Source organism: Passer domesticus, chromosome 10, assembly GCF_036417665.1.
Source record: "Passer domesticus isolate bPasDom1 chromosome 10, bPasDom1.hap1, whole genome shotgun sequence".
In the NCBI taxonomy this organism is placed as follows: domain Eukaryota; kingdom Metazoa; phylum Chordata; class Aves; order Passeriformes; family Passeridae; genus Passer; species Passer domesticus.
In genome coordinates, this window is record NC_087483.1 from 36580190 (window position 1) to 36592911 (window position 12722).

Genomic DNA, 12722 nt, shown 5'->3' on the forward strand with positions numbered 1-12722 from the left:
ATTTGATTCAAGCACTTGTCTTCCAGGAAAGCTCTTTAATGAACAGTTATATTTGAATCTACTTACAAAGCAATAGAAACAAAATAATTGTCTTCAGCAGCCAAATCTTGGTCTTTTTTGACAGAGACTGCAATTTATGCTGTAAAAACTTTGAAAGAAGTTGAGAATTAAATTGTGCTTCAAAAAGATCTTTCAATTCACTGTGTAGTAAATAATACGCTAAGACAAAAACAGACTGGCAAGTTTTGGAGAGCAATGTCCCATATTTTTACATCACCAAAGACACATTGGAGCCTTCTGAACAGTTACACTTTTGTTTGGGATTCAGTGCAAGAAACCACTGCCCTGAAACCTGATCATATTGTGAGTTATCTTTGCCAAAACTCATAAATTCAAGCACAGAGAAAACATATTGGGTGTCTGGAAACAGTGGAGGTAATTTTTCCCTTCAGACCTACTAGAGATTTTCACTATAATGAAAAACTCTAAGGTATCATTATAGAAATAAGTTGGGAAACTGTTTCCCAGCCAAAATTACTTGGATCCGCTTTATACGCTAGGAAAAATACCCATTGAAATCATAAAAACTCTCTGGATTTACACTGTTAGCTTCCCATAAAGCCAGCTGTTGATACCCAATTATTTTAAATGCCTCGCAATGATCCCAGCTCATTTCCTATCTGGGTCACACGAGGCCCTGCAAGCCAAAGCACACAGGCAGGCTCAGAGGTGCAGGAGCAGAGGAGGAACGAGCTGCCAGCAGAGCCATTCCCAGCAATTAGAGCTCAACAAGCACCTACAGACTCCCCAGAAGAGAAAAATGCCTGGAATCGGGGTACCCGCCCTCAAATATCCCTGCCTCCAGGGGTCCTGAGCAAAAGACATGTTTACACTGCAGAGCTTTGCATGGCTCTCTTGACAGCATGAAGCAGAACATTTTCCATGTAGAAGATTTCGCTGGTTTTTTGGCAGCTTGGTTTTTAATGAGGAAACAGTTATTCCACAAAGGCAAAACACACAGTGATTTAACTGAAATTTTCAGTAAGGCACACTTTAGTTAAAGATCAAAATTGTAAACTTGTGATGAAAAACATTGTAGATCATCTATTATAGCTATGCAATTTAATGAGCAAGAGGACCAGAAGTGTATATATATATACATATATATATATTTATATATAAGAACAAAAGAGAAGTGTGTGAGTATATATATATAAATATATGTGTGTGTGTGTGTGTGTATATATATATATATAAGTTATGAACAAAGCCAGAATTTTCCAGCTGGAACTAAAATATAAAAACCTAAATTTTTTTAACACAGGCTGGAAATACTGGTTTGCAAACAACTCAGAGCAGTAGTTTTGATTTGAGGTTATCTCACATTCACTGTAAGTGGACAAAATTAGAAAAATTCAAAACATTAGTGAGATCTGACCATACTAATTTGTAAAACAAAACTACCTAGAAATGCCTACATATCCTCTTGCAAAGATGTATTTTGTTCCCTTTGTATATTGGCATGCACACAAGTCTGTGAAAAGAAATTTAGACTCTTCTATGGATGCAACAATAATCAAAATAGGACATTTGAGTGGATGCCATAACTGACCTTGCATTCAGTATATTCATTCTTGGTCTTGCAGGGTAGGGAATTATGTCAACCCTATAAAACAACACAGGGCATAATTTTTGCTTTCTCTTGTCCCTAGGATTGTATTCCACTTGAATCAGGCAACTGGGAGACACAGAGGAGACTTGTGCTTCTCGGGATATGTGTTATGCTTAATTGCTGAAGGCATGAAGCATTTTAAAAGGTTTGTCAATAAAATCCCTATTTAGTTAACCCCAATCTCTTCAGATCTCTTGTTACAGGCAGCCTTCTGCTCTTAACATCTGGGCAGGCAAAGCATCCAATTTCACTGCTGCTTTGGGAGCTTACAGAGCTAGATGAGGGTCCCCAGAACATCCATTTCCCTTGGTGGCTGCTTATCCCTGGCCAGGCTGATGGCACACAGCCTTCCTTCGTGTCACAGGAGGCACATCACCGTGTGGCACACTGCCCCTAAATCCAAAGCTCTGCGTGAGCTCCCCTCTTCTGGGGCCGGGCTGACATCTGTCACAGCTCCACGCTGTAATTGGTGGGGCAGGGCAAAGGGACAGAGCAGCCTGAGATGACAGCCAGGAGCTGCTCACAGGCAGGAGCTGCTCACAGCCTGCACACACACTGGAGCTGCTGTCCCCTGCCTGCAGCCCATCCTCCAGGGAGAAAGCCAGCAGCAGGCAGGAGGCTGCTGAGCTAGCTCTGGACCAGAGGGCAGGCACCTGCCAGCTCCTCCCAAAAACCCCGGGGAGCAGAGCCTGCTGTGCACACTGCAAATCATCAAACTCCTCCAAATCAAAACGTGGGGTTCCATCCAAATAACAATCCACTAGCAAACAGATCCACTGCAAGATTTCTCCTTAATGTGTCCCAAAGAGGAAAGCCAAATCTCAGCACAGTTGTCTCCACTGCACCAAGATAAAACTATGACTTTTTTCTTCCAAGTCCTGACGTCTACAACTATATATTACCAGAAAATTCACAAAGTTCAGTTTCTGGAGTTCATCAACTTGAACACTTAACACCCTTTCTTTTTGTAAGACCCAAATTGTCTATTGTACCATGCTGAACTTTCATTCCTGAATAACTCTCAAAATTCATGCATTTATCTATTGCTTTTTCCTTAATTTTCATTTTTAGTTCCTCCTCTGCAGCTAAATCAGTGTCTTTAAAAGCTTATTAGGAGTTGTTGAGAATTTAATACTTTAATGTCAAAAGTCTGACAGTGAAATTACTGAGATTCTGCAGCAATATAGGCCAATTTCCCAGCTTTTTTAGAATGCAACAGAATATGATTGCCCTCTGTTTTTTCCCAGTCCATCTGCCAGCCAATTTTTAGGCCCAAGTAAAACAATCTTTTCTGTTCTCTGTACTTACTTTTCCTTCACTTCTGCATCCAGTTCTGTGACAATGAACAAGGGTAGATCAGCTGCATAAATTTTTTTAAAGCTTCTCTTTTAACCTTCAAGCCTTGTGTTTGTCACTTTAAGTTTATGTGCCAAAGACATGAGAAAGCAAAAGCCAGCAGTTTGTCAAAGCATGATCTCTGGGGACGTGGGTACTGTTTCAGCTGTCACCATGTCACCCTATACACCTATTGATGTAACTTTTGATGTGCAGCAACAAATGGTAAACAATTCCTCTCTCAGAGAGCACTTCTGCCTGTGTTGGAGTCAGTGTTTTTGATCAATAAACCATTGAGGTATATTCCAGTAGGAATATTATTCGAAGTTTTGCTCAGGAACAACATGCTCCACACACTATTTGTTTTCAGGGCTGTGAGGTTTTTATTTCTAGTCTCTCTTCAAGCATCTCTCCACTGCTCACTGTTTATCCACATCTCCTGTTCCTGAAAAGGATCACTGGTTTCTCTTGGTGTAAGCTTTAATCAGAGAAATAGGTCACTGTCTGTATCACCACAAGAACAAATTTCGGTTCCTTCTGTGGCCTTGGTACCTAACAGAACCATTCCTTCATGTTAGACCTGGCACTTACATCTACTGGTTCTACCTGGGTTCACTGAGTCCTTTGGAACTCACAGCCCCTGTGTTTCTTAATTATGATTTAAGGTTCACCAGGGTGCTCCAGAGTTTAGAAATGAGCAGTAACAAACTGCTGTGAGGATGTTCAGTGCTTTACACACTTCTTCATTTTCAAATCCCTCTTCTGCAAATGCAATCCAAACCAGCCATCTCCACCACTGCTACACAGAAGTGCCATCATCTCTCTTAGTGTAACTAGTGACTGTGCTCTTTATACAAGCTGATGTAGATTCCACTCCTGGTACCTTAGATGTACTGCTGTGCTGGTAAGTGATGTCCTTAAATCCACACAGACCACAGTTCCCCACATTATTTCTATTACTGGTATGTCAATATCAACCCTAAACACTGATGTCCCATATCAGTGGTTTCTCTTTTCTCCTCACCTCCCAGCAGTTTCTGCTGTAAACTGACTCATTTGGTCAGCTCTTTTCTTCTGCATAACACACCAGAGCTCTTGTCTCAATTTTCACTTTATTAAAAATGCAAATGCAGAGCAGTCTGTGCTCTTGGCACTATGTTTATAAATAGCTCAGTTTTCTCAAAGTCCAAGTGCTAAAGGCCCTCGGTGTGCACAACAGAATCTGTCCTTCTGTTTAGATGGCTTTTACACACTCAGACCCCACTGGGGTTTTCTTTTTCTACAAAGTTCCAGTCAGATTCTAGGACTGTCTGTTATGCAGACAGTTGATAGCACTTCATCTGCCCAGTCTGTGGAATAGATGTCCTAACTGACAGATTTGCAGAATTGTGTGATACTATCCTTGCCATGAGGAAGATGCAGAGGGGTTAGGACAAGATGAACTTTATGATCCCTTCCAACTCAAACCATTCTATGATGATAAGAATAGATTTTTCTTAGAATTCTGTTTATTGAGCCCTTATGTCAATTCCATATCTTATGGTTTTCCTCATGAATGTGCAAAACTTCACCTCTACAAGTAGCAACACAACCTGTGCTTCACTGCTGTTCTTCCCTGTATTCTGTCTTCTAGTTCAAAATTCCACATTTGTCACCTTCATTAAACAGTTCTCCTTGACTCACTCTGCCCCTGAATGCACTGGATGTTAGGTATGCTTTACCTTGCCTCTGAAAAACCAAAAATTGTTTGTTTGAGGCTCACATTCTGAGTGCATTTTCCCATGCTGAACAATACTTTTGCAGTACCGGATTCAACCCTTGGCATGGGCTTTTCTATGATGGTGTACCCAGCTGAACAAAATTCTGAATTATAAATTATCACACAAATCAAAATCCAAGTTTTGAGGGGACTGAAAGTACTCGCACACTCCAAAGGAATTTGGCAGCAGCTTTAAGGATGGGAAAAAAATATTTAGCCTACAAAAGTTAGAACATTAACCAACATTTGACAAGGTGATATTTTTAATGCCACCTTTCATTTTGAATTGCTGGATTATGTTATGTTGCACAGTGATGTCAGACACACTGTGAATGTCACAGTCAACTAGCAAAACAAATAGAGCTATTCCCAGAATTTAATTCCCAGACATGAAGGGTTCCCCTCCTGCCTTGCTGCTGCAGCAGTTTTCCCAGCTCTGCTCCAACATCCTGTTCTCTGTGACACCTTTCATCTGAAGATATCAAAGCAAGCCACAGACTCATGCTAATAACACACTATTCCTGGAATACTTATGAGGTAAGAAATTACTATGACACCAAATTTATTGACAAGAAAACTGAATCAGAGTTTTGTTAATAAGAAAACTGAATTAGAAATTTATTAAAGCAAGTTAGGAACTGATTAGCAGTGACAGATGTCAGACTTAACCCCCGAATTCCTGGCTCCCAGCCCCGGAGAACACATGCACACTTCTCAGCAGTCTCCAGTTGAGCTCAGTGGTTCTGCCCATGCCACCAATCCAGCTGCAGGCAGCTGAAGGTATTCCTCCCACGCCCCAGAGCAATTCATTACATTACACTCTACCCTTATTACAACAAAGTGGTGCCATTAAAGCCCATCCTACAGAGCCCCACAGGAGCGTGTGAGCAGAATGAAAGCAGCAGGGCACAGTTCACCAGCCACCACCGAAGCACTTTACCACAACTTGCTTTCAGAAGCAAAAGCCTCATTTTAAATAAAACAAAAACTTCTGCTTTGATAAATGCTGGCTGCTTCAAAAAGATATTCTGTTCTCAAATCTCCCCAGCTAAATGCCACCACAGCTGTAAGGGTGAACTATGTGTGTAGTCAGGCTGGGAATTATCCACATAAATAAAGAGCACAGCTTGAAACATTGACTTTTTCCTGATCAAAAGGGCCTGGGAGGCAACTGGACAGTTTGGATCAGGCAAAGGATAGAGCTTTTATTATTTTCAAAGAACACCCCAGTGAATAGAGTAGCCAACGTGGCCCTGGTGGCAGTGATATGTTCTATCACTCCCCTCGTCCCACACAAATTACTTAAAAGCTTGGCTTTGGGTCTATTTATGGTTTGGGGTTTTTCCATTTTTCTTTTTGTTTAAGAACTTTTTGTAGGGAAAACCTGAAATACAATAAATCCTTTCATGAGGCCTTTTAATATCACTGCCTTTCTAAGCTACCTCCCTCACATACCAAATAATAAATTGTAAATATTACCAAAGAAATCTTCTCATATGTCTTCATTTTACCCGTATTTAAAAAATAGCTGCCTAAATTCCATCAAAGTACATTTTTTTACTACAAATTTTCATAATCATTTTCTTTGTATATTCTGACCTGAAAAGAATAAAGGACACAGAAAAATCCCTTTCCTTCTTGTTTTTATCTAGTTTCTTTAACTAGTTATTTTCAACTAGTTATGCTTAAATGCAAGATTCAACACGTAAAAATATTATTCATGAAAAAAATCAAACCCGTGAAATTTTCACACTCTTACACTTTGCAAAGCTGTTCTGTTTAACTAAACTTAAAGGATTTAAGACACACAAAGCAAATATTCTTCAGAAAGAATTGTTTCTCTTTTAACAGAAAACAATCTGACATGGGTGTTACATGACATCTAAGCAACATATTCCAAAGAAATGCACTTCTTCAATATTATGAATTTTGCAGTTTGTTTTCATGCTAAACAGAAGTACTGTGGCAATAACAGCAATGACTTTGGTCTTGAATTCTTGCACAGCAAACCAGAAGGACAGAGTTCCACCTCATTCTTCAACTGTTGCCTATCTTATCCTATAACCACATATACAATAAAATATCCTTACAAATATCATAAAAACATGACAAATGCAGATCTGTTATTTAAAACAGAAAAGATTCCATCTTTAGCTCTTCTTTCTCAAGCCAATTAGATTTTCAGAGTTGTGGTGTTTTGATTGGAATCAATATGCAGAAGAAAACTTCATAAACTCAAAATACAGTAGCATCACTTGTACAATAGGTGAGACAATAAGGTAGTATAAAACTATATTGAAACTGTAAAAGGTATATCCTCCTTGGGTGGCATATTTTGGGTTTTAAATGCCAGGCAGAAATTACAAAGATATTATTTTCTATAACTGATCTCATAGGATTACCTGTGAGAATTGTTATGAAGTTAATATTTTCAAACTGCTTCACCTGAATAAAAAGCCATAAAACATCAGTGTCACTGTAGGCTTACCTGCTTTGCCTGCAAATGTGAATAAGTGGGTTTGTAACAAATCTTAGCATGGTGCCAATATCGGAAACCTACAGACCAGTAACAGCCATTGGCTATACTGGAGATTTCTGGAATACCACCTGTGATATTATGACTAAAAGCTGATAGACATCTAATGCAATTGAAGCTAACAGCAAGATCTCCCTTTGACCTGGGCAGCAGTAGTAGCATTGCTCTGGCTTTTTTTAAACACTGGTAGGATTCTGGAACTTGTTAAACTCCATGGTTTCAAACCACTAACTTCCAGCAAAGCATTAATCATCACTCACTAAAAACACTGTGCCCTATAAAAGACATTTTATGAACATATATGTGCACTTATTTTTTTTTAATTTTAAAACATTTATTTGTTCTCATTGTAAAGCTTATTTCCCCAAGACACCACCTACGAGGGGTAGAGTAGTACAGGAAATAAAACTGAACCCTTCCTGATCGGAATGATCCAAAAGTAGTTAGTGCGCCTGTGGTGTAAAGAAGAGGGGTTTAGTAGTTCTGGAATTTCTCCCTGTTTAAAGGATGTCCCCAACATGGATCTTTCTTATTTGAAGCCTGAAAGTCATTGGTGGGGCAGGCCTGAATACAAAACACTGATGGATTTTATGGCCATATTTTGAAGGCCCAGTTCCATATCCTAAGGAGAGAGGAGTCATGTCTTTTCTTCAGAAACAGCTTTTTCCTCTTCTCACTCTGCCATCAATACCTTCATAGCATCTATATTCAGAGTCTAAGAGCAGAGGAAGAAAGAGGATCTTTTCTGGTTTTTTTTAACATCCATATGCAATACTTGTAGATTAAATAATGGAAAAAAAACATTCCAGAAGATTACAATCTGATGCAGATGGGAAAAGCAGCAGAGCCAGGCAGGGTAAGGAATGTTATCAGAAACGCCTATTTGTATCTCATGGTCCCAAGTGCAAAAGTAGAAACATATTTTCTTTAAACACCCAGAAGTTAAAATTCTTTCTGAGATATGATAATGTTTAAACTCTCCACCAAACAAGGAGAAGCTGGATTTGAGAGAATCAAGGCCAGATTTTCCAAGCAGAGTGTCCAACCCTGAATGCCTGAGAGGTTAAACACAAAACATCTGGGAAGAGAGATGACAATGCTAGAACAGGAATTTGGGGACAACAAGGAAAACCGTAAGGGCTTTGCCTTTCCTGATTCAATTTCACGGAGTCACAAGGCATCATGTGACTTACTACAGGCTGCTGAAGGCACTTGAGTCTCAGAATGTCTCTTCCAATTTGTTATGAAATAATAGCTGGGAGTAGACAAGAAAGGACTCAGTAAGATTTTCTAATTAAATGTATAGATGGCACTCTCAGATCTAGTTACATTTATTTGACTCAACGAAAAGCTTCACAGACGCAGACCTGTAACACCCCAGTACAGCAAATGGATGTGTGTCCTGAAACCCAACAGGTGACACAACCTGTGGCAGAAGATATTGTTTTACAATGGTGATGACAGCATGATGGGTTTAGACATACAAAATTTTGAGGTATTGCAATATTTCTTCCCTTCAACACATTTCCTTCAACACTTTCACACCAATATGGGTTAATCAGCCACAGAACTTCAGCTGCCACATGTTGGCACTAATTCATTGACCTCAAGCCAGTGCTTGAAGCCTGATTTCAGCTGTGTGCAGTCTCCCACCCTCTGCTGAAGAGCAGGGAGAGAGTGTCACCATCCCATACAGCCATGGTTTCTGTTTCTCCTCCAATTAAGTCCTTACGGGTGCTTCAATATATACATAGCACTGAATATAACACAAAGCATTTTGGATGGTGCCACACACACAGTATTTGCTATGTCGTTGACAAATGTCTCTCTCTACTCTCCCCTCATAAGGAAGGGTAAGAATTAGGCACAGTGCTCTACCTTGGCTATCAAATCCAAATTCCACTAGGTGGGACTGGAAGCCAGAAATATCTGGTTCCTTGGTACCATCCACACAGCACATTACAGTCACCTCAGAGAAATGAAAGTTTCTATCTTAATACCTTTAGTAAAGGCTAAATCTAGTCCATTACATCCGTGAGAACATTTAGGGGAGAATAGTACTGATTTGCCATATTAAACAATGTTTCTATGCAAAATTCACAACTGCTAGCATTTCCCTTAGCTTTCAGTACCCAGTTTCTATGAGTATTCTTTTCTCCAGATAAATATTGACAGTCTGTGGTCGATTGTTTGGATCACAGCAGTACATTTTAGCTGCAGGATTTAGGCTGGAGTCTGTTTTGGGGCTGTGTATGCCTAGAACAAATAACAGAGGTTTAGGCCCTGGGACTAAACAGACTTCTGAGCCTACAAAACCTTTCAGATTTTGTCTGTCTCCGGGTGTATTACATAAAGTTGTGAGTTCATACCAAACCTTCTTTCTCTGCCCACAAGCTAGAAAGAGTTTTAAAGTGCTGGGAGCTTGACCTGACCTGCTGAGTGCGTGCAAACCGAGAGAGCAGGTTTTGTTGCAGGCTGAACAACCTGAAAACAGTCACGTCTCAGTATCAGAGCCCTGAGCTGCATGGCCTGAACAGGGGCAGCTTGAACAGCTCTTCCTTAGGGTCCTGAGCAGCTCAGAGAATTCACTATTCTTCTACTTTTATTTCTCTACAATTAATGATATTTTTCAGAAAAAACAGGTATAATTTATCAGTATAAGAAATGGTGCCAAGAAAAAGACAGAGCCCTTTTTAAACATTCTCTGCACATTTCTTCACTGGCCACCTGACATTACCTGAGATGTGCCTTGTAGCTAAGGCCTGAGGGAGAGGAGCACAGTCCTTGAAGGAGTGGAAACCTGGGAAGGTGGGACTGCTCTGCTGACCCCAGTAAAGAACACAGCAGGTGATTGAAGAGCATCAGTGGATAGACTGAAACCTGCTGAGCCCATGTTCATGCTATTAGCATGTCAGTAGGCTTTTTCCCCTCCAAAGTATAAAGCCCAAATTGCAATTTTAGCATAAGATGAAGGAAACAACATTGTAATATTGTGCTAAATTCAGGTAATGGGGTTAGCACAGGTGTGGCATTGCAGGCAAAAGGGCTTTGGGGTCCCACAGTCACCACCTCTATGAGTGTCAAAGAGATGGCATAGATTTCCTTGGATCTCTCAGCTTTGCCTGTTTCAGTATTTGCAGATTGTCATGCTAAATACTTAACACAGGCACTTTTATCCTCATGCACAACTCTTCCACATCTATGAGCATTTTCTGGCATCTATGAGCATTTTCAGCATAAAACTCTAAAAACTCCTTGTTTGTCTCAGTCATCCTTTGAAAATATCAACTAAAAATAAATCTACAATACAATCTCCAATGAATTTAAATCCTAGGTACAACAAAAGCAAATGTTTTACAGCATGTGGCATTTATACTTGTCTTTCAGTAGATATTAGAGTAGTTTATAGATTTTCTATGGTGAACACATTTGTGCTGATACCCTGATAAACATTTCTGACAGAGGACCTCAGCCACTTACAGCCCTCATATAGTAAGTATGAAGCAACACAGGATGATCCCACAGAAGCTGAGTAGTATTTTAATAAAAAATCCATTATAATTGTCTGAATTCCTTCCTTGTGCAAGTTCACTTAATTCAGGGACCTGTTTCTATATGATGACAAGTATCTACCTAGGATGTCATAAAATTCCTTCAGTACTTTTTGTTGGAGAATTTGAATAATCACAAAATGTTGTGATATTGTGATGAAGAGATAAACACCTTTAAAATATATGTAATTGTGAGTATTGCCTCTTTAAAGCTAAATTTTTATGGCAAGGTATATTCAGTAAATGCAGCAAATATTCATTCTTACCACAAGACTGCTGTCCAGAGAAAGTCTTTTCCCAAATTCCCTTTTCTGTAGCTGTCTTTTTTTCTCCATAGCTGAGGTTATTTGTTTTCCTTTTGATCAACTAGAAATGTCAGGCTGCTTTCAGCATCACTGGAAGAAAAAGAAAAAATTAAAATATTTAAATGCCTCTTTCAATATCTTATTAAACTGTTACGGTCTTTCATCATTAACTTTGTAATAACCCAACAGCTAATAAGTTTGTGTTTCTAGTAGTCTGTGTTCCAGGAATAAATGTTCTGTGCCAAAAAACCTTAACTCCAAACAGAAATATTACCAATATGTTTGGGTTGCTTCTCAAAGGCAGAAACAAACAAAAAAAAATCTGCTACGACTGCCTTTAGCATTACACCCATGTTTCCACAGTCTTTTGAACTGGGCAGGGAGCTGAATTTGCAGAGCCAATGAATTACCTGAGGCTGGGCAGGGGGAGGGAAACAGTTTGTTCCACATTAATTGCACTCCTCAGTAAGCCCCGCTTGTTGGCACATCTGTGCTGCTACTGGGATGTACAAATTTTGGACCTAATCCTGAAGAGTTCTAAAAGCTTTCACCTCCCATTATCCTTAACGAGAGACAAATGCCCTCAGCAATTTCTTTACATTTTTAAGGTCAAAGATTCTGCTGTAATAATCAGACAGTCCCACTGCCTGTACAGAACAGCCAGGGAATTCAGCCCATAAAGCTACCACAGAAGGAATTAATCTTTCCAGTTTTGTAGGGTTTGGTAATTCCTAGCCAGTGGTTTCTACAAAAACCAAGCCAAGTTGTTACAAGTAACAACTACCAGCTCCCTTCCTAAACGTTCTTGTTGCTTGCTATGTCTATCTGAAAGTTTCAGCCTATATTTTAGGATATTTATTTTTTGTGATACAGGAATATGGGTAAAGTTAATGAATTTATTAGGGATGTAAAGAATTAGTAAAATGACAACAGAAATCAGAATCTGGACTAAATTAAGGCAGGCAGATACACTCATAGAGAGCCATTCACAGAAGTTTTCTCTTGCATCTCATAGTGACTGTATTTGCTGTATCACAGTCCCACTGACTGGAAAACGAGATGTGGAAAAGAAGGTGATCTGTGTGCTTCTTGTTGTGGGCATCACCTTGGGTCACACACAGCCAGGTGATGATGCACAGATACCTCTGCTGCAGGGTAGCACAGCTGGCATTCCCAAAAGCAGCCTTGCACATGCCCTCCAGACACATTTGCATGCCTGTGGATAGGCTCGCCTTCTCACGCACCTGTGAACGATCCCATCTGTCGCTGTGGGGATATCAAGCGGATAAAACCTTCACAGCTCTTCCCTCAAGCTGACCTCAAATGCTCTGCCGCGAGGGCACACAGGAGCCTGAACATGGGCCAAGCACAGGCTGCCTGCAAGGAGAGCAGGATGGCCCAGGCCCAGCTGCTGAAGCCAGCTGGGATCCAGAGCGCTCCCAGAGACACTCTGGGATCATTGGGAACAGTGTGGGCATCACTCTGGGACTGTTCTTTATAGCACTTACCATGGGGAAGCCCTGAGTGCTCCAGCTACCAAACCATGCAGTGGTGAATCCAGCCC

General features: G+C 40.2%; 1 protein-coding gene across 17 annotated transcripts in view; it reads right to left on the reverse strand.

The window, feature by feature from the left end:
* NCKAP5 (NCK associated protein 5) overlaps positions 1-12722 on the reverse strand; it is a 454622-nt gene that overhangs the window by 319682 nt on the left and 122218 nt on the right. For all 17 annotated transcript variants that reach the window (XM_064435175.1, XM_064435174.1, XM_064435171.1 and 14 more), the window contains one exon: positions 11120-11248. In XM_064435175.1, the coding sequence (XP_064291245.1) occupies positions 11120-11188 (69 nt within the window). In that variant the 5' untranslated portion in view covers positions 11189-11248. The remainder of the gene's footprint in view (positions 1-11119; positions 11249-12722) is intronic.